The sequence below is a fragment of the Mobula birostris genome, chromosome 15, assembly GCF_030028105.1.
Source record: "Mobula birostris isolate sMobBir1 chromosome 15, sMobBir1.hap1, whole genome shotgun sequence".
In the NCBI taxonomy this organism is placed as follows: Eukaryota; Metazoa; Chordata; class Chondrichthyes; order Myliobatiformes; family Myliobatidae; genus Mobula; species Mobula birostris.
Window position 1 is genome coordinate 6326919 of NC_092384.1, and position 20799 is coordinate 6347717.

The 20799-nt window shown below is 48.8% G+C and overlaps 1 protein-coding gene across 4 annotated transcripts in view; it reads left to right on the plus strand.

Annotated features, from left to right (window-relative positions):
- The window catches only part of calb2a (calbindin 2a), an 87318-nt gene that overhangs the window by 64740 nt on the left and 1779 nt on the right, over positions 1–20799 (plus strand). For 2 of the 4 annotated variants that reach the window (XM_072279261.1, XM_072279259.1), the window contains 3 exons: positions 3746–3763; positions 14782–14835; positions 17399–17470. In XM_072279261.1, the coding sequence (XP_072135362.1) occupies positions 3746–3763; positions 14782–14835; positions 17399–17470 (144 nt within the window). Of the gene's footprint in view, positions 1–3745; positions 3764–11463; positions 12504–14781; positions 14836–17398; positions 17471–20799 lie in introns of those variants that run through there. The other 2 variants (XM_072279258.1, XM_072279260.1) reach the window with 2 other exon arrangements.

The window sequence follows — 20799 nt, forward strand, 5'->3', positions numbered from 1 at the left end:
CAAAGAAATGACATGGCATACCATTCCTCAATGAGCTTTGAAGTGACTGTCCAACGGGCCTGTGGCCAGGAATGCCCGTGGTCAGACTCACGGCGGCTCTAAAATCATCAGCTCCACTGCTGCTTGCTGCATTTCAGCTCCCATCGTCCCTTCAGCCCAGCAGCCTCTGCCTAGAGGTCCTGTCTGACCTTTACTGCCAGACATGATCAGTTTGTGTTCTTGCGGAGCTCTTCATGGTCTTTGACCCGTCAGCCTTTTGCATCCCACCACCGGCCCTTCATAACCATAAGACATAGGAGGAGAATTGGGCTATTCGGACTGTTTAATCTGCTCTGCCATTCGATCACAGCTGATTTATTATCCCTGTCAACCCCATTCTCCTGCCTTCTCCCTGTAACCTTTGATACCCTGACTAGTCAAAAACCTATCGCCTCTGCTTTAAATATACTCAATGACTTGGACTCCACAGCCGTCCGTGGCAATGATTCACCAGCTTCTGGCTGAAGAAATTCCTCCTCATCTCTGTTCTAAAGAGCTGTCCTTGTATGAGTCTGTGCTCTCTGGTCCTAGACTTCCCCACTATAGGAAACATCCGTTCCATGTCCACTCTATCTCGGCCTTTCATTATACTATAGGTTTCAATGAGATTCCCTCTCGTTCTTCTAAACTCCATCGAGTACAGCCCCAGAGCCATCAATCACTCCATATACATTAACCCTTTCGTTTCCCAGAATCATTCTCATGAACCTTCTCTGGTCTCTCTCTAATGCCAGCACATGCTTTCTTAGATGTGGGGCCCAGAACTGCTCTCAGTACTGCAAGTACAGTCATGGTATTGTCCAGTTCTTTGTTGAAACCTCTGACCCCAGATACAGCTGGGATATCCTGTTTAGGGTCAGCAGTTAACATCCTCCTTGGCTACCTCTTACCTACACACAGCAGCTAACCTCAGCAACATTAGCTAAGCACAGGTCGGCTCTCAGACACCAACTGGGGAGCTTCCTTGACTCCATCACTTGTACTGGGTTGTCAACTCGTTAAAGTCAGCTTGAAGATCAATTGGAATGTTAAATACCAGTCAGGATGTTCAAAGATTGTCCCTCTGATTCTCCAGCTGGCATTCCATCCTGCCTCCTCACTGGGGTGAAGGTGTTACTGGGCTGATTTGGACCCTCTTTAATCCTGGTTTCAAATTTGTATAACAAGGACCACTCCACTGTAACCACCCTGTGCACTGCCCTCATTATCTCTGTGTTCAGCTTTCCTTTCCCCCACCTTCCCCAGTCAACGCAGGTCTCTGCTCTTGAAAGAGTCAATTAGCTAACTTCTGGTCCATCTCATTGTCCAAACTTCCTGCTGCTTTTGCCACTGTATTTATTTATTATTTTCACATTTCTACATGATCATCCTGGCCCATTTTGTGGCAGTGTGTTTGAACACAGCTAGTCCTGGTGCCTTGTGCATCTTAACCTGCTAGCCCCCCTTCACCCTTCACTCCCTCTTCAATCACCACGCGCTCCCAAGCTTCGCCATTTCACCAGCTCTCTACCATCATCTTCGACGGAGCCTTCTGTCACCACCCCCGACTCCCTTAAAGCCGCCGGCTCCACTGTGTGATGGCTCCCTATCTCAGAGGCGAGTTCGATGTCCATCAGAGGCAGCAGGTTGTTTACGTCTGTGCGTTGTTTTGTGTCTGTTCAATGTCTCTGCTGTGTTCCATTTACTTTTGTTACTTTTACTTCCATCTAGAAGAGGATGTGTGTGCTGGGAAATGAAACCCATCCCCATTTTCCAGCTGGGGACAGGTACTGGTTCTGCTTTGTCTCTGATGCCCACAGAACTCTGCTGCACTCTGTAGGGCATCGGGGTGGCACAACTCTGCAGGGCATCGGAGTGGCACAACTCTGCCGCACCCTGCAGGGCATCGGGGTGCCACAATTCTGCAGGGCATTGGGGTGGCAAAACTCTGCAGGGCATCAGGATGGCACAACTCTGCAGGGCTGCTGCCTCAGCTCCAAGAGTCCCAGCTCAATCCTGAGCTTTGGCACTATCTGTGTGGAGTTTGCACGCTCTCCCTGGCCTCCCTCCTGATGCTCCAGCATCCTCCCACATCCCAAAGAGACTTGCGGGCTGGTAGTGCACTGTCATGTAGGTGAGTGGTAGAAATGAGGGCTATCACCTCCCCCTCCACCTACCTTCCTATTCTGGTATCTGCCGTCTTCCTTTCCAGCCCCGGTGAAGGGTCTTGGCCCAAAGTATCGACTGTTTATTTCCCTTCAGAGATGCTGCCTGACCTGCTGAGTTCCTCAAGCATTTTGTGCATGTTGCTAAAGATTTCCAGTATCTGTAGAATTTCTTATGTCTAAGATTAATTTGAAAGTGGATTTAATTAGAGTTGATTTAAAAGGATGTGTTAGCCTACTCAGGATAACACATTCTTTTAAATCAACCATATTCAAATCAACTTTTAGATAAGAAGAGATAGTTTCTATTAGATGTGGAGTCTTGGACCAGGGGCAGAGGCTAAAAGCTGGGTCTTCTAGGAATGAAGTTGGGAAGACACTTCCACAGGCTTTCAAACTCAAGTGTGCACAAGTATGGTTAAAAACTTGCTTGCAACAGCACCACAGACACAGACAGCACACAGAACATAAATTGTACTTAAAATGATACCAGACAGTGTAAAAAGTAAAGACTGCACAAGGAAGACAGTGCAGTCCATCAGCTGGTCTGTAGTGCTCTGTTGCTGGGGTGGTGTCAGTTTCAGTGCATCAACAACACAATTACACATGGGTTGAAGATCTCAGGCTGGTAGGCTTTTGCTAAGCAGACTGAAAGGTGTGTGGCAAAGATAAGCTTGGACCTAGGCCAAAAATTAGCAGGAAACTCTAGATGGGCTTGAGAGGCTGTGGACTCTCCCCCTTTTCCTCTGCCCCTGCTCTGACAGTGGCTCAGTTTAATGAGTTATTCTCCAACTAACTGGGAAACGGCTGTTGTGAATGAGTCTGGACCATGTAACTGTGGCTCTTCCATCCATGATGTCAGAATTTCTGTAAATTTAGAAACGGTAGTCTCCTCATATCGCTGGTTTCCTGAAAGTGTGTCACGCCCACTGAAGAATCTGTGCAGTCTCAAGAGCTCCACCAAATGGCTGCTGAGTGAAATTGTTCACAGAGTGGAGCAGACGCGGTCAGAACAACGCCAGAAGGGTCACTGCCAGGGGAGCCTTGGCCTGTACCTGCCCTCTGTGACAGACTCAGGGGAGCCTTGGCCTGTACCTGCCCTCTGTGACAGACTCAGGGGAGCCTTGGCCTGTACCTGCCCTCTGTGACAGACTCAGGGGAGCCTTGGCCTGTACCTGCCCTCTGTGACAGACTCAGGGAAGCCTTAGCCTATACCTGCCCTCTGTGACAGACTCAGGGGAGCCTTAGCCTGTACCTGCCCTCTGTGACAGACTCAGGGGAGCCTTGGCCTGTACCTGCCCACTCAGGGGAGCCTTAGCCTGTACCTGCCCTCTGTGACAGACTCAGGGGAGCCTTGGCCTGTACCTGCCCTGTGACAGACCCATGGGTGGCTCAGGCAAACAGTGTTTCATTTCCCAGCACCAACTGCCCACACTGTTATAAAAACACAGAACATATAGAATAATTAATTAACTTGTTTCCATCATGAAGGACAAAGCTATTTACAGGTAAAACTTAAATGACATGCGTAAAAAATTGATGAAGTTCTATTTTACTCTCAGGATGACAGAGGATCAAAGGTAAGTTTCAGTGCTGAGGTGATTTTAATGTCACTTACAACATTCCATATTAACAACTGATGTCACCTGTGTTGCAGTGTTTGTGTTTGAGTTTCTGTTTTCATGAATATCTCTGTTTTACTGTGTGTTCATGCATCCGAGAAAAGTTGTTGATAATTTGCTGCCTTGCAAGCTGCATAGCCAGTTCAACGAGTTTAGCCTTTTTTCTATGTTCTTCGCTGCCCCACTTCCCATCATCCCCCAGACCGCTGACCCAACTCCCATCGTCCCCCAGACCGCTGAACCAACTCCCATCGTCCGCCAGAATCCTTCCCTACTTCCCATCACCCCCCAGACCACTGACCCAATTCCCATCACCCCCCAGAATTCTTCCCTACTTCCCATCATCCCCCAGACCCCTGCCCCATTTCCCAACATCCCCTATACCCCTGCCCATCTCCCAAATTCCCCCAGGCCCCTACCCCACTTCCCATCTTTCCCCAGAACACTGCCCCATCTTCCCTCATTCCCCCAGCCACTCTGCAAGTCTATTTCTATTCACTTCTATCTTCTACACGTTCCCTGAACTTTCATCCTGTTTCTATTCATCCTTACGGCTCTTAATCCACCCCATCCAATATTTCAATCTTTTGTTCATCCAGCACCCCTGCACCCTGTTTCTGAAGCCATTCTACGCCTGTCCGCTGGACCTCTGCCCATTCCGCCTCAACCACCCTCAGGACTTGGAACAGAATTCGTGTTTCACTTGGTCTCCTCTGTCTCAATCCATCTTCCCCCTCCCTTTCCAGGGATCTGCCCCCTCACGTCTCACCCCATTAAACTTCAACGTGAATAAGTTCAGTATTTTAAGGAGTCTCAATTTCCTTTGGCTTTCTTTCACTTCTTTATAAGCCTGCATCTCTTCATCTTTTGTGATGCTTGTTCGGTAAATTCGAGTGTGCGATAGAAAAATCTTAATGGGAAGAAAGTTTAGCTCTTTCTTAATGGTGAAGAAACCTTTTAGGCACAACTAATAATAAATGTAATATCTTGCTATTGGGACTTCTATTATTCATAAAAAATTAATGGAGAGACCAGAAATCTCACATGGAACCGTTTACTTATGACAAATCTGTAACCATGCGATGCATCTTCCTTATAAAACTCCAGACAATCAACCTCAAACAAGATAACACTTCAGAGGGCCTAAAGATTGCAAGTTCTAGTATAGTCTTAAAGAAGCTGGTGAAGTAGAGAGGATTAGGGATGGAACTTTTGAGCTGGCACAAGGTATGGGTAGAGGAGCTGTTTAAAATGTGGGCACAGTTGGAGTTTCACAGAAGTAAGGAGTGTAGAACTAGAGGGAGTTGAGGGATGTGGAGTGACACTGGGCTTGGGGGAGACCGGAAATCAGAATAATTTGTCAATCACAGGAGCTGATGTGGGCCAAGAGTCTCAGATAAGCCGTATTTAAGAAGAGAGAAGATGGAGGAACACTGGAGCTGTCAGCCTGGAGGTGACAAAGGTGTGGATGAGAAGGGGTGAAATTAAATGTGGGCCCTGATTTGACTTGGTGATGGAGCAGATGTATCTAGGGTTAAACACAACACTGAGATTACCAGTGCTGCTCTTTAGCCTCAGACATGGAGGGAAATGACAATTGGGCAGAATAAGAGGGGCCGTGCACTGCTGCCGGCTCACAGACCCTGGTTCGATCCTCACCTCGGGTGTTCTCTGTGTGCAGTTTGCGACGATCTCCCTCGGACCATGTAGGGCACCCCCATGGCCCCGGTTTCCTGTCCTCATGTAGGTTGATGGGTTAATTGGCCCCAGTTTCAATACATGGCAAAATAATCACAGGGGAACTGTGTGAGAAAGAGTAAGCTGCAGGAATACAAAAGGAATGGGACTGATGGGAAGCTGAGAGATATAGGGAATTGGGAATGATGGGAAGCTGAGAGATACAAGGGAACGGGAATGATGGGAAGCTGAGAGATATATGGGAATGATGGGAAGCTGAGAGATATAGGGAATTGGGAATGATGGGAAGCTGAGAGATATATGGGAATGATGGGAAGCTGAGAGATATAGGGGACTGGGAATGATGGGAAGCTGAGAGATACAGGGGAATGGTAATGATGGGAAGCTGAGATACCGGGGAATGGGAATGATGGGAAGCTGAGAGATACAGGGGAATGGGAATGATGGGAAGCTGAGATACAGGGGAATGGGAATGATGGGAAGCTGAGAGATATAGGGAATTGGGAATGATGGGAAGCTGAGATACAGGGGAATGGGAACGATGGGAAGCTGAGAGATACATGGGAATGGGAATGATGGGAAGCTGAGAGATATAGGGGAACGGGAATGATGAGAAGCTGAGGGATATAGGGAATCGGGAATGATGGGAAGCTGAGAGATACAAGGGAACGGGAATGATGGGAAGCTGAGGGATATAGGGAATCGGGAATGATGGGAAGCTGAAATACAGGGGAATGAGAATGATGGGAAGCTGAGGGATATAGGAAATTGGAATGATGGGAAGCTGAGGGATATAGGGGGATGGGAATGATGAGATTAACATGGATACAATGAGCTGAACAGCAAGGACCAGAAACAGCATCATTTTTCTCAATTCGCAGAATGCAGATGATCCCAGTAATAATAGATTTGTTGTATTCAGTATTGAGTCCAATAATCAGAGACAGATGTTAGTCAGCGCTGTCTGGGGAAAGAATAAATATCTTTATTTCACGATACAACACATCAGGTCCTGCTGATCCAACAAGCCTGCACCGCTCAACTACACCGTGTGACCAATTAACCTCCGAACTGCTACATCTTGGACTGTGGGAGGAAACTGGAGCACCCGGAGGAAACCCATGCGGTCACGGGGACAGTGAACAGACCCGCACGGTCACGGGGACGTGGACAGGGTCACGCAGCCACGGGGAAAGTGAACAGACCCGCACGGTCACGGGGACGTGGACAGGGTCACGCAGCCACGGGGAAAGTGAACAGACCCGCACGGTCACGGGGACGTGGACAGGGTCACGCAGCCACGGGGAAAGTGAACAGACCCGCACGGTCACGGGGACGTGGACAGGGTCACGCAGCCACGGGGAAAGTGAACAGACCCGCACGGTCACGAGGACGTGGACAGGGTCACGCAGCCACGGGGAAAGTGAACAGACCCGCACGGTCACGAGGACGTGGACAGGGTCACGCAGCCACGGGGAAAGTGAACAGACCCGCACGGTCACGGGGACGTGGACAGGGTCACGCGGCCACAGGGACAACGGACAGACCCACAGGGACAATGGACAGACCTACACGGTCACAGGGACGTGGACAGGGTCATGCGGCCACAGGGACAACGGACAGACCCACGGGGACAATGGACAGACCTACACGGTCACGGGGACGTGGACAGGGTCACGCGGCCACAGGGACAACGGACAGACCCACGGGGACAATGGACAGGCCTACACGGTCACGGGGACGTGGACAGGGTCACGCAGCCACAGGGACAACGGACAGACCCACGGGGACAATGGACAGGCCTACACGGTCACGGGGGACAGTGGACAAACTGCTTACAGGCAGCATTGGAATTGAACCTAAGTTGCTGCTGTGAAATTCAACAGTACTGAACCTCCCCGAATGGAACTCAGGTATTTTAATAAGCAAAACTTGGACAAAAAAACTCTCACCATGTGTAATCAGCTGGTGACATGACACAGCTCGATGACTTTTGGAATGGGTGACCTGGTGGTGTGTGTGTCAGATAGATCTCTGACGAGGTGTTTACAGATGTCAGGACTAGCTAAGTAAATAAGAAGCCAATGCCAGGCTGTCACAGTGACAGACACAGGTCAATCTACAGCTGTGTGCGAGGGCACCAGCCTAGTCTGGTGCTGGCTGTTGTATGCAATGGAAGGGACTCGCACATGGAACCAGACAGTTTAGGCTGAAAGCTCTTTTCATCCCACAGCATTCAGAGATTGGAAATCCATGGGCTGCAGCAGGGAGTTTTCAGATGTTGGGGAAGAGTCAGGATGTGCCTTTCAGGGAAATGATCATGGAGGAGAAAATGCTGGTGGGAGCAGGGAAACAATGGAGGAAGGGATACTTGCGACTGGGGTATGGTAGGTCATCAGTCAAAGAGATCAGCGATGCATCAGTGGGTTGTGAGAGGTTGAAGGTCAATCAAGGGTCGGAGGACATTGGCAGCAGGAAGCATAGGCTGGGAGAGAGGAAGCTATCTAATAAAGGGTAAATCCCTGGTAGGCCAGGCATCTTGTGGCCAGGGTAAGGTTGGGCAGAGACAGCAGACACATATTGGCCAAGGTGAGGTTTGACTGAGTCACAAGCACCTTGTGGTCAAGGTGAGTTTGGACTGAGATAGCAGGCACCTATTGACCAAGGTGAGGTTTGACTGAGATGCCAAGAACCTTGTCAAGGTGAGGTTGGACTGAGATAGCAGGCACCTTGTGGTCAAGGAGAAGTTGGGCTGAGACACCAGGCACCTTGTGGTCAAGGCGAAGTTGGGCTGAGACAGAAGGTACCTTGTGGCCAGGGTGAGGTTGAGCAGAGACAGCAGACACCTATTGGCCAAGGTGAGGTTTGGGTGAGATGCCAGGCACCTTGTCAAGGTGAGGTTGGACTGAGATGCCAGGAACCTTGTCAAGGTGAGGTTGGACTGAGACACAATGCGCCTCTGGTCAAGGTGAGGTTGGACTGAGACACAATGCGCCTCTGGTCAAGGTGAGGTCGGACTGAGATGCCAGGTACCTGGTGATTAAGGTGAGGTTGGTCTGCCCCTTTAAGTGATATTCCAGCATAGGTCACCCCTCTAGTTAAGGCCTGGGTCAGGTACAAGGCAAACATCAGGAATATAGTTTACCTGGAAGGTTAAATAACAGAACTGGTCCCAGACAGAGCAGAGATGGCCAGAGGAAGGATCACAACCCAAAGTGTCATCTATCCATTTCCCTCCAGAGATGCTGCCTGACCTGCAGAGTTCTTCCAGTACATGTTTATCGGAAGGGACAGAGCAATTTTATTGGTCCACCAAGAATGGTGATTACCTTAGTGACTAGTGGAATAAATGATTGCTCAGTTGGATGGTACTGTGACGCTGGCGGCCATCTCTTGCTTGGTCATTTCATCGAGTGTGTCCTCCCACTGAGCCGCCGGCCTGTTACTCTTTTTCCAGGTGGAAGCCTCTTCTCACAGGACTGGACCAGAGCTCCCTGTCCGTCACTAACCCAGTCCCTTAACCCACTGAGCAAATCAATTATAAACAAGCAGATGTCTAACCAGCCCTTCCTCCATTAGGTAATGTAGTGTGACTCCTTGTCTCCGACCCTACTCAAGTGACTTCGGCCTGTCCTGCTTAGGCAATTGATCCAGGTAAGCCCACCCTGGTGACACCACCTCATTGACCTGATTCCACCAGGCCCTCCTTCCCCCACTCTCATTCCAACCGGCATGGTGTGTCCATCTCATCTGAGACTAATGCTTCCCAACCCCACCATAATCCTTGGCCTTTGCTGGAAACTGTGGTTTTGAAGCTCTTCAGCTAAGAACACACTTTTCACAATTCCCCCTGTTCCTGTGTGGTTCCTTCTCTCTCCCAATACAAAATGATGTGGCTTTTATGAATATCACAACCTTTCTAACTCTGTTGCTAACTAATCCATAAGTCATTCAGCTAACTTTGGCATATTAACAATGCTGTAGCCACACCTCTCTGTAACAGTGTGCAGGTGATGTGAAAACAGCCACTTACTGTATTTTACACACAAACAGTGCTAAATGGACCATGTATAGTAGATAGTGCGTTCATTTTTTCCATCCCTCCATGTGGTCAGGTATTTGATAACATTCTGTTCTGTGGGATGTAGATGGAGTTTCTGGGCAAGTTTCTGCCTCTCCAAGCCAGTTGCAGCTTTGTCACCCATAGACAGCAGCAGAAAGTAGGCCCTCAAACCGGGAACCGAGGCAGTGGGCTCAGTTTGTTTCTGCATCCAGGAGTTGCCTGCGGGACTGTCAGCTCAGCTTCAGATTAACCAGCTGTGCGTGCAGAAGTCAGTGTGTGTGTGTGTGTGTGTGTGTGTACCTGTTCATATGTTTTGTGTGTTAATTTTTGTACGTGTGTTTCTTCAGTCCAACCCCTTGCCCAGCTGCCATCCTCCTGCTCCCCATCTGCATTTCCCACGTTTCTTCTCTGTCTCTCTATCCTTCCCTGTCTTAGTGTGGGGTGATCTCTACACCGCGCCCCCTTCTCTTGCTCCCCCTCTCTCACACCTCTTGAATCCTCTTCTATTCTTTCATCCTGCCTGTCTTTGCATTTGTGTACCTGAATCTTGTTCATTCTTTTATTCAACCTCTTCTCTTTCTTTCTCTCTTTTACCCCTCCTCTCTTTTTCTTTTAATATCATTCTCTCTCTTTTTATCTTCCTCCTCTTCTTCTCTGTCTCTATCTCCCTTAACCATATAACCATATAACAATTACAGCACGGAAACAGGCCATCTCGGCCTTTCTAGTCCGTGCTGAACTCTTACTCTCACCTAGTCCCACCGACCTGCACTCAGCCCATAACTCTCCATTCCTTTCCTGTCCATATATCTATCCAAATTAACTTTAAACAGCAACATCGAACCTGCCTCAACCACTTCTGCTGGAAGCTCGTTCCACACAGCCACCACTCTCTGAGTAAAGAAGTTCCCCCTCATGTTACCCCTAAACCTTTGCCCTTTAACTCTCAACTCATGTCCTCTTGTTCGAATCTCCCCCACTCTCAATGGAAAAAGTCTAACCACGTCAACTCTATCAATCCCCCTCATAATTTTAAATACCTCTATCAAGTCCCCCCTCAACCTTCTACGCTCCAAAACTTTATATTCTTTATATCACTTTATATTCTCTCCTAATCCCTCAGCACCTACCTGTCTTGAAGTTCTGGGGTTCAATACAATAAAACACTCTCCACATTGCCAAATGTTACAAACAAATTCCCTCGCCTGTCTCCCATTGAACACACTGGAGGGCAGGTACAGGTACAGCATAGAATCTAGTCTCGAGAATCCCCTCATGCACTGCCCCAGGGCAGAGTTTATGCCAAGCAAAGCTGCTTCAACCAGCCTGGGTCACTCAGGTGTTGGGTGGGCAACAGGGAGTAGGAGGCATCAGGATGGCCGTGGACATTTAATCAGACCCATTCCAATAATCCGAGCAGACTATCCTCAAACTGAAGCAGGGCTCGTCCAGCTGCAATCTGTACTACACTGGTCAGCATGAATAGATGCAGAGGGCTCTCTCTATTAACCGTTTGTTCACTGTTCATTTTCAACAGTTGGATCAAGTAGTCTCATCTGCAGCTCTGTATTAGCATTTAAAACTCATGGGATTCAATGCCAGGTGACACTGCCTGTGTCTCATGAAACAGCCTCTGGGTAGTTCAGTGTAGATTAAAGTGAGAAAAGTTCCCCTTGCACTCTTGAATGAAAGACTCAGGAGGACAAGAACAGCACAGGATGCACTAGCAGATAAACTTCCCTCCACACAGACACTTCCGGAATAGGGAGGCAGCAGATGAAATGCCTGCCGTGTACCTCTGGGCCAGTGTTTTTATTTAAATGCCTCTCATGCGATACACTGTGTACCTCTGGGCCAGTGTTTTTATTTAAATGCCTGCCGTGTGTACACTGTGTACCTCTGGGCCAGTGTTTTTATTTTATTTAGTTATTGACATACAGCACGAAGTAGGCCCTTCTGCCCATCAAACCGTGCTACCCAGCACCCCACCAATTTAATGCTAGCTGAATGCAGGACAATTTACAATGACCGACCGGTACGTCTTTGGGCTGTGGCAGGAAACTGGGGCAGCCAGAGGAAACCGCTGCGGTCACGGGGAGAACACGGAAGTCCACGTGGTCACGGACAGAACGCGGAAACCCATGCGGCCACGGAGAGAGCACGGAAACCCCCGCGGTCACAGGTAGAACACGGAAACCGCCAGAGTCACGGGGAGAACACAGAAACCGCCGTGGTCACGGGTAGAACACAGAAACCCACGCAGTCACGGGTAGAACACAGAAACTGCCAGAGTCACGGGGAGAACACGGAAACTCACACGGTCACGGGTAGAACACAAAAACCGCCAGAGTCATGGGGAGAACACAGAAACCCACGCGGTCATGGGTAGAACACAGAAACTGCCAGAGTCACGGGGAGAATACAGAAACTCACACGGTCACGGGGAGAACACGGAAACTGCCGTGGTCACGGGGAGAACACGGAAACCCACGTGGTCACGGGGAGAACACAGAAACCCATGTGGTCACGGGAAGAACACAGAAACCCACACGGTCACGGGTAGAACACAGAAACCGCCAGAGTCACGGGGAGAACACGGAAACCCACGCGGTCACGGGGAGAACACGGAAACCCACATGGTCACGGGGAGAACACAGAAACCCACGTGGTCATGGGAAAAACACGGAACCCACACGGTCACGGGTAGAACACGGAAACTGCCAGAGTCACAGGGAGAACACGGAAACCCACGCGGTCACGGGGAGAACACGGAAACGCACATGGTCTTGGGGAGAACACAGAAACCGCCGTGGTCACGGGGGAGAGCACGGAAACCCACGTGGTCACGGGGAGAACACAGAAACCCACGTGGTCACGGGGGAGAACACGGAAACCCACACGGTCACGGGGAGAACACGGAAACCCACACGGTCACAGGTAGAACACGGAAACCCACGCGGTCATAGGGAGAACGCGGAAACCCACACGGTCACGGGTAGAACACGGAAACCCACGCGGTCACGGGGAGAACACGGAAACCCACGCGGTCACGGGGAGAACATAGAAACCCCTTACAGGCAGCAGTGGGAATTGATCCTTGGTCTCCTCCACTGTTAAGCGTTGTGCTTTCTGCTAGCCTTCGTGCGGTCCCAGTTAAACCCTGGGTATGACACCAAGTAAAACTGCATTCCTGCGCCACACCAAACACTCCCAGGCAGGTATAGCACGAGATAGAAACACAATCCTCTTTGTACTGGTGTTGTGACTGAGCATGCTTTCCCAGGATTCTGAGCACTGAATTAATCCACGCTGAACTTTGAACAGTACAGCACAGAAACAGGCTTCCGTGTCTGTGCTGAACGCGATGCCAAATTAAACTGAGTCCCTTCATTCCTTTTCATTCCTCGTATATCCATGTGACATGAGAAAACGTTTTGCACTCCACCATCTTTCCTGCTTACACCACCACCACTGGCAGCTGTTCCAGACCCACACCACTCTCTTTGTGGAAAAAAGACCTGCCCTGTGCATTTCCTTTAAACTTAACCCCTCGCACTTCAAGTACTTGACATTTCTGCCTTGGGAAAACGATACTGGCTGTCTACACCTCTCATAAAGTTATAGGTTCCTGTTAGGCCTCTGCCACTCCTAAGAAAACAAGCCACGATTGTCCAACATCTGCTGATAGCACACGCCCTGTAACCCAGACAGCATCCTGGTAAAACCTCTTCCGCACTGTTTCCAAAGCCTCCGCGTCCTAAACGGGGGTTACTATACAGTCCACGTAGAGAGGCTGTGACAGAGAGTGCTGCAGGACGTGCACCTTGGACCTTTGACCACAGTGGGCTGGGGGGAACAGCAGCTGCCAATTCAGCCAGAAACCAATGTTGAAGGAGACTGTAGAGTCTGGATACTCTGTCAATACGCAGACAAGTCCCCACCAACAGCAGCACACAGCACAGAACAGCCTCACTACTCCCCCAGCCCTTCCAGCACAGGCCTCATGCAGTGCAAAAAAGCCCTAAGGCAGTTCATTACTGAGAGACCGTCTGGTTGCTCTCCCAAGCAGGCACCATTTTAAAGCAGGTCTTTTGTTCCAGGGTCATATCCAATGAACCAGTGCTCACCAAATGAGTTAGAAACATGTGTTCAGACTGGAGGACTAAGCTGGTCAGACTGAGTCTGTCTGTGTGTGTGTGTGTGTGTGTGTGTGTGTGTGTGTGTGTGTGTGTGTGTGTGTCTGTGTGTGTGTGTGTGTCTGTGTGTGTGTGTGTGTGTGTGTGGTTGATGAGTGGGGTACTGGTGTAATGTTGCCTATTCACTGGTTTGCATTACCTGCAAGTCTTTTTGTAATTATTGATTCAATGGATGTGAGCTTCACAGGCACAGCCCGACCCTCGTTGCCCTGGAGAAGGTGATGCTCAGCTGCCTTCTTGAACCAGCACAGCCCTTGAGGTGTGGCAGTCCCCACAGTGCTGTTAGGGAGGGAGTTCCAGGGTTTTGACCCTGTGATGGTGAAGGAACGGTGATATATTTCCATGTCAGGATGGTGTGTGACTTCCAGCCGGTGGTGTTCCCTGTGCTTTTACTGTCCCTGTCCTTCCAGCTGGTAGAGGTGGTGGGTTTGGAAGGTGCTGTCTAAGGAGTCTGGGGGGGTTGCTGCAGACGGTACACACTGCTGACACTGTGTGCTGGTGATGGAGTGAGTGAGTGGCTGTGAATGGGGTATCTGTCAAATGGGCTGCGATGTCCCAGATGGTGTTGAGCTTCTTGAGTGGTGAAGCTACCGTGACCAGTGAGGGTACTGAGAACACTAAGCTGATTAGAGGGCCAGCGTGAATGGAGAGAGTGTGCACCTCCTCATAAACCTCTCACACCCCTGTCACGCACCCCAGCTCAGACCCTGAGATGCACATCAAGACACAGAGAACAGCACTGGAAGCAAGTCACGTTTAATCCCGATAGTGTGCCAAGTGTAAAACATCCTCCTTAAAGTCCTCTTTCTGATGCTTTCCTTCGCTAGACACAGTGAGAGGCCTCGCCTATGTCCTGGCATTGGCTGGTCATTCTCTCACCCAGCTGTGTGCACGTGAGACCAGCGGAAGGTGATAGAAAAGTGAAAGCAGGTTAGACAACAGGGAGAGTACGGTCTGGAGAATGGACCTGACATAAACGCGCTGTCAAATGTTTCTAATTTTGTTTCTTGCATTTACAGGGTATGAAACTGAATGCAGAAGAGTTCAATGCAATATTCACATTTTATGACAGGGTAATTATCAGCTCCTGATCACGTTCTATCCATTGAAAGTGTTGCTGGATCTGCAGACCTTTGTCTTAACACGAAAACTGTGCCCCTCTCACCTCTGGAGGTGGATGAGTCCATGAATGGGAGATACCCTCTCCAGTGTATACAATAGGGATGAGATTGTGGTGATGATGACTCTGTGCTGGCTTGAGTTTCGATCATCAGTTGCAAGGTAACCCTGGAAAATTCAGAAAGGCAGAGAGGATTGTTCCTAACTTTGAAGAGATTAGAACAAATAACATAGTCTCAGGGAAAGTGGATGGCATTCAGGTCATAGAATCGTCATGGAAACAGGCCCTCCAACCTGATTGGTCTATGACCACCCAGTTTCACACCTAAGCTAGGCCCATTTGCCCCATACCACTCTAAACCTTTACCATCCAGGTTCATTTGGTATGTTATTAATGTACCTGCTTCCATATACCAACCACTCTCTGGATAAAAAAGTTGCCCCTTAGTGTTCCTATTAATTCTCTTGCCTCTCATCTTAAACCAATACTTTCTAATTCTTGATTCCCCAACTGCCGGAAAGAGTGTGCTCATTCACCGTATCTCTGCCCTTCAATTTTACCCACCTCTCATTCTCCTCAGCTCCAATGAAAATAGTCTCAACCTGCTCAACCTCTCCAAACCCCTCGAGTCCTGCCAATGTCCTCATAAGTTTCCTCTGCACTCATTCCAGGTCTGAATAGGAAGACCCTTACTGAAAAGATCGGAACCTGCAGGAATTCTTTCCGCCAGGGACCTTGGGTGACAGCAACAGATTTTTGGATGCTTAGGGTAGGGGGGATTAAGGGGGAAAATGGGCTTGCGGTACAAGGAATTGAGTAGATGCCCGACCTACTGCTGCGCTTGTTCCTCTGATTATTAAGGGGCAACGTCAAGTCCAATCCCGTAAAATGTTTCCCCTTCGTGGAGGCTCTTGGTGATGCGTATGGAGGGCTGAAATGCCCCATCATTCTTTTTCAGATTAGGACTTTAACCAGTGGTGTGTCATTGGGGTTGGTGCTGAGTACACTATTGTATGTCATGTCTACTAATGATCTGGGTGAGAATGTCAGTAGTGTGGTTAGTAAATGTGCAGCTGACACCGGAACTGGTGGTGCATTGGGCTGTGAAGATGGCTGTCTAAAGTTACAACAAGATATAGATCAACATATGGATGTACTTTGATAATAAACTTTACTTGGAACTTTGAACTGGGCAAGGAAATGGCAGATGGGATGTAAGTTGGACAAGTGGGAATGATGCATTTTGGAATGTTGAAGTAGAACAGGACTTGCACCGTGAGCGGCAGGATCCTGGGAGCATTGCTGAGCAGAGATATCTTGAAATACAGGTACAGGTACATAGTTTCCACAGGTAGACAGGTTCGTGAACAAGCTATTTGGCATGCTGGCCTTCACTGGCGAGACACTGCGTACAAGGGAAAGGGCATTGTGTTACAGTGGTACGGCTGGTAGTAGATTAGGTGGGCTGAAGGGCCTGGTTCGGTGCTGTACAACTCTGTCTTTAAGAGTGCCACAAAGCAAATATTTCCAGGTAAAAAGGTGTGATGTACATAGCACTGACAGCTGATGAGAGAGCAGGATGCATTCTGACCATCCTGGTGTCCAATATCTTTAACTGCATTACATTCAGGTGGTTTCTGCCAGTGCCCTCAGGATAGAAATGGTTACATCAACAGGTTTTACCTTCTTTGCCCAAAGAGACTGTGGATGTCTTGTCATGGTATAGTTAGCAACCTAGCAAAGACTGATGGAATTCCCATTGACGGGAACTTGTGCGTCGGCCTGGGAGCAGAGATTCAGCAGGAAGTTGGCTGGGATGGAGTGTCGTAGTTATGAGGAGAGACTGGAGAGGTCTGTTCTCCCTAGGGCAGAGGAAGTTGGCTGGGATGGAGTGTTGTACTAATGAGGAGAGACTGGAGAGGTCTGAGCTTCATATAATCTGTAAATTCACTAATCCTCCCTTCCACTTCCTTATCCAAGTCATTTAGAAAAATCACAAAGAGCAGGGGTCCCAGAACAGATTGTTGTGTAGCACCACTGGTCACTGACCTCCAGGCAAAATGTATTCCATCTATGAATACCCTCTGCCATCTATGGGCAAGTCAATTCTGAATCCTTATATGTCCTTTTGCAATCTGCTAAAAGGTAAGTCTTGCTGTTCACCATCCAATGGATTTCCACATGTCCTGGCCAGTTTGAAAGCTGTGCTGGGTTAATTTAAGGTTTGAAGGGGCTTGCATCCACTCACAGGGTGGTGCAGTCTCTGGACAGGGTGCTGGTTCCAGCAGCTCTCACCTCCACTGTGAAGGACAAACCGGGGTCGGGAGCCGTTGGTGTCCTTGAGGGTTAAGGAGCCCTGTCAGTGTTCTGCAAAGCAAAGGTCGCTGGGTGAAGGGCCGGAGTTGCAATCTAGTGAGCATTGAAACTGGTGAGTGCTGCAGGCTGGACTCTGACTGTGCTGTTGTCTAATGGTTTTTCACCATCTGATTCCCAGTGCTCTCTCTCTGTTTCCTCAGGATGGAAATGGTTACATTGACAGTCACGAGCTGGATGCATTACTGAAAGATTTGTATGAGAAAAATAAGAAGGTGGGTTACTGCTCGGGGAAGCAAGCAATTCTCTGCTCTGCCCCAAACAACACTTCCCTGGTGGTCACGGTACGTGTTAGATAGAGAGTAAAAAACCCTCTACTCCACCCTGACAGCCACTCCCCTGGTGAATACTCTATGTGTTAGGTAGAGAGTAAAACACCCCTCTACTCCACCCTGACAGCCACTCCCCTGGTGAATACTCTATGTGTTAGATACAGAGTAAAACACCCCTCTACTCCACCCTGACAGCCACTCCCCTGGTGAATACTCTATGTGTTAGATACAGAGTAAAACACCCCTCTACTCCACCCTGACAGCCACTCCCCTGGTGAATACTCTATGTGTTAGGTAGAGAGTAAAACACCCCTCTACTCCACCCTGACAGCCACTCCCCTGGTGAATACTCTATGTGTTAGATACAGAGTAAAACACCCCTCTACTCCACCCTGACAGCCACTCCCCTGGTGAATACTCTATGTGTTAGATACAGAGTAAAACACCCCTCTACTTCACCCTGACAGCCACTCCCCTGGTGAATACTCTATGTGTTAGATACAGAGTAAAACACCCCTCTACTTCACCCTGACAGCCACTCCCCTGGTGAATACTCTATGTGTTAGATACAGAGTAAAACACCCCTCTACTTCACCCTGACAGCCACTCCCCTGGTGAATACTCTATGTGTTAGATACAGAGTAAAACACCCCTCTACTTCACCCTGACAGCCACTCCCCTGGTGAATACTCTATGTGTTAGATACAGAGTAAAACACCCCTCTACTTCACCCTGACAGCCACTCCCCTGGTGAATACTCTATGTGTTAGATACAGAGTAAAACACCCCTCTACTTCACCCTGACAGCCACTCCCCTGGTGAATACTCTATGTGTTAGATACAGAGTAAAACACCCCTCTACTTCACCCTGACAGCCACTCCCCTGGTGGTCATGGTACGTGTTAGATACAGAGTAAAAAACCCTCTACTCCACCCTGACAGCCACTCCCCTGGTGAATACTCTATGTGTTAGATACAGAGTAAAACACCCCTCTACTCCACCCTGACAGCCACTCCCCTGGTGGTCACTGTACGTGTTAGATACAGAGTAAAAAAAACCCTCTATTCCACCCTGACAGCCACTCCCCTGGTGGATACTGTGGGTAAGACCATAAGTCATAGGCACAAAACAGACCATTCAGCCCATCGAGTCTGCTTCACCATTCAATTATGATTGACTTTTCTTCACAATCACATCCTCCTGCCTGCTCCCTATAACCCTTAACCCCTTGCCAGTCAGGAACTCTGTCCTGAATACACCCAACGACTTGCCTCCATTCTGTGACAGCAAATTCCATAGATTCACCACAGTCTGGTTGAAGAAATTCCTCCTCATCTCTATTTTAAAAGAACATCCGTTTGCTCTGGGGCTTTACCTCAGATCTTAGACTCACGACTACTGGAAACATCCTTTCCACGTCACCCCATCCAGTGTCTGTTATCTGTCAAGACCACCACTGTAAGGTTTGAGCTGGTGTCAATAAACTAATCTGCTGTTTCATTCATTCTTTCGATGAGCCCTGATGCTTGGGGGGTGAGTAATAGAGTACAATTCCTCTACTGACAGTCCAGTCTTTCACAACTTGCCCCAAGAATTGAGACCCATTATCTGACTGTATCTCTTGAGAGTCCCCAATAATAACTATTTAACTTCTGCAATCCCTTCACTGTGTGATCCTGGTCAGCTTTTCTACAATGAATTGCCATTAACCATCCTAAACGGGTGTCAACCATGGTAAGCAAATAGTTGAATTGTTGTTGCTGCTGTGGAAGGGGTCTGATGTAATCAATCTGCCATCCCTTTTTATGTAGGCAGTCAGCTTCTCTGGGAGTGCTCTTCTTTTAACCTGCTGACAAATACCACATGCAGTAATAACTTCTTTCATCACGTCTACTGGTGGTTGTATACCTTGTTGTTTAGCCCGTTCAATCGTATCATCCACTCCCAAATGACCAGCCTTTTTATGTGTCCATTCTCCCATCATACGGAATTCAGGGGTGTTCACCTGAAATTTCTGGATTATCTAGTCTACTTTATTATTAAAGGCGGTGGATCGAGAGTGTCTGCATTGAAAACACTGATCTTCACTCGTTAGTATGCTTCCCAGATTTTTTCTCCAAAGTACCTGTCCCAACAAAGGCCTTCTCTGTATCTGCCAGCTTCGTTGTTGCCATTCTGTCATCTACTCAGTCGTTCAATTGGCAACTGCCATGAGTCTGTGTATAGGTCCAGCTGACTGCTTCATGCTGAAGTGGTAAGGAGACTGTTACCAGTTCAGCTAGTTGGCTGAAAACACCCTCTCCCTGCTGCTGCAGTACTGCACCTGCGATTAGGTTCAGTATGGTGGCTTTCCAGCAACTGAAGTTGTTTGTAAACCAGGTGTGGCATTTGTGTGCTTCAGACAACTGTTCGTATTAGATAGCCAAGTAACAGGAGAGGGAGGCACTGGTGTGGAGAGTTCTGGTTCTATCTCTGAACATGTCGGCTACACTTTGTGTATAATTTGCTGACTCCCTCTGAGCCCATATTTGCCCATTCTGCAATGTACCACTTCCATTTTACGATAGAGGCTTGCAGCCCCCTCCCCACCCTGTTAGTGGAGCTCTGCTGAAATACCTACGTCATAATGGGATGGCCAGGTCTCATGGTTACCTCACTTGCCTCTGTAGATATCTCGGTCTTCACCAACAGTAGCAGGCTAGCAGCTGTCTTTCAAAGGATGTATATCTTTCAGCTGCATCAGGCAGGGTTTGGGACCAGAACCCAAGGGGAATTTTCACCCTATTCTACCTTTGCCATAAACTCCATGCACCAGTGTTCTGATGTAAGGATGGATACCTGTAGCTCAAAGGGTAATCTGGATAAATGAGGAGCCGGAGGGCATTGCTGCCTTACCAGCCTTGAACACCTGCTGCTCTGGACCCCATTCAAAAGTTGCTTTCTTCCTAGTTAGTTTATATAAGGGTTGTAAAAGGACAGTTGGGTGTGATATGTGCCACTTCCAGTAGTCCAAAAGCCCCACAAATCTTTAGGTCTCTTGCTTATTGGGGTGGGGGGGGGGGGCGGGTGACCATTTCAGTTATCTTAATCTGTACTTTGGGATGTCCTGAGACCTACTGGTTATGCAGTGCTGGACTGTCTGGCTCAGCGCCTCCCTGTATTTCCTGTGGATTCACTACCCATCTTTGGTCCCTTGTTGCTTACTAGTATGTCCAGGGCTTCATCTACCTCCTTGGTGGATCCTCTTCACGTGATGTCATTGATAAAGTGG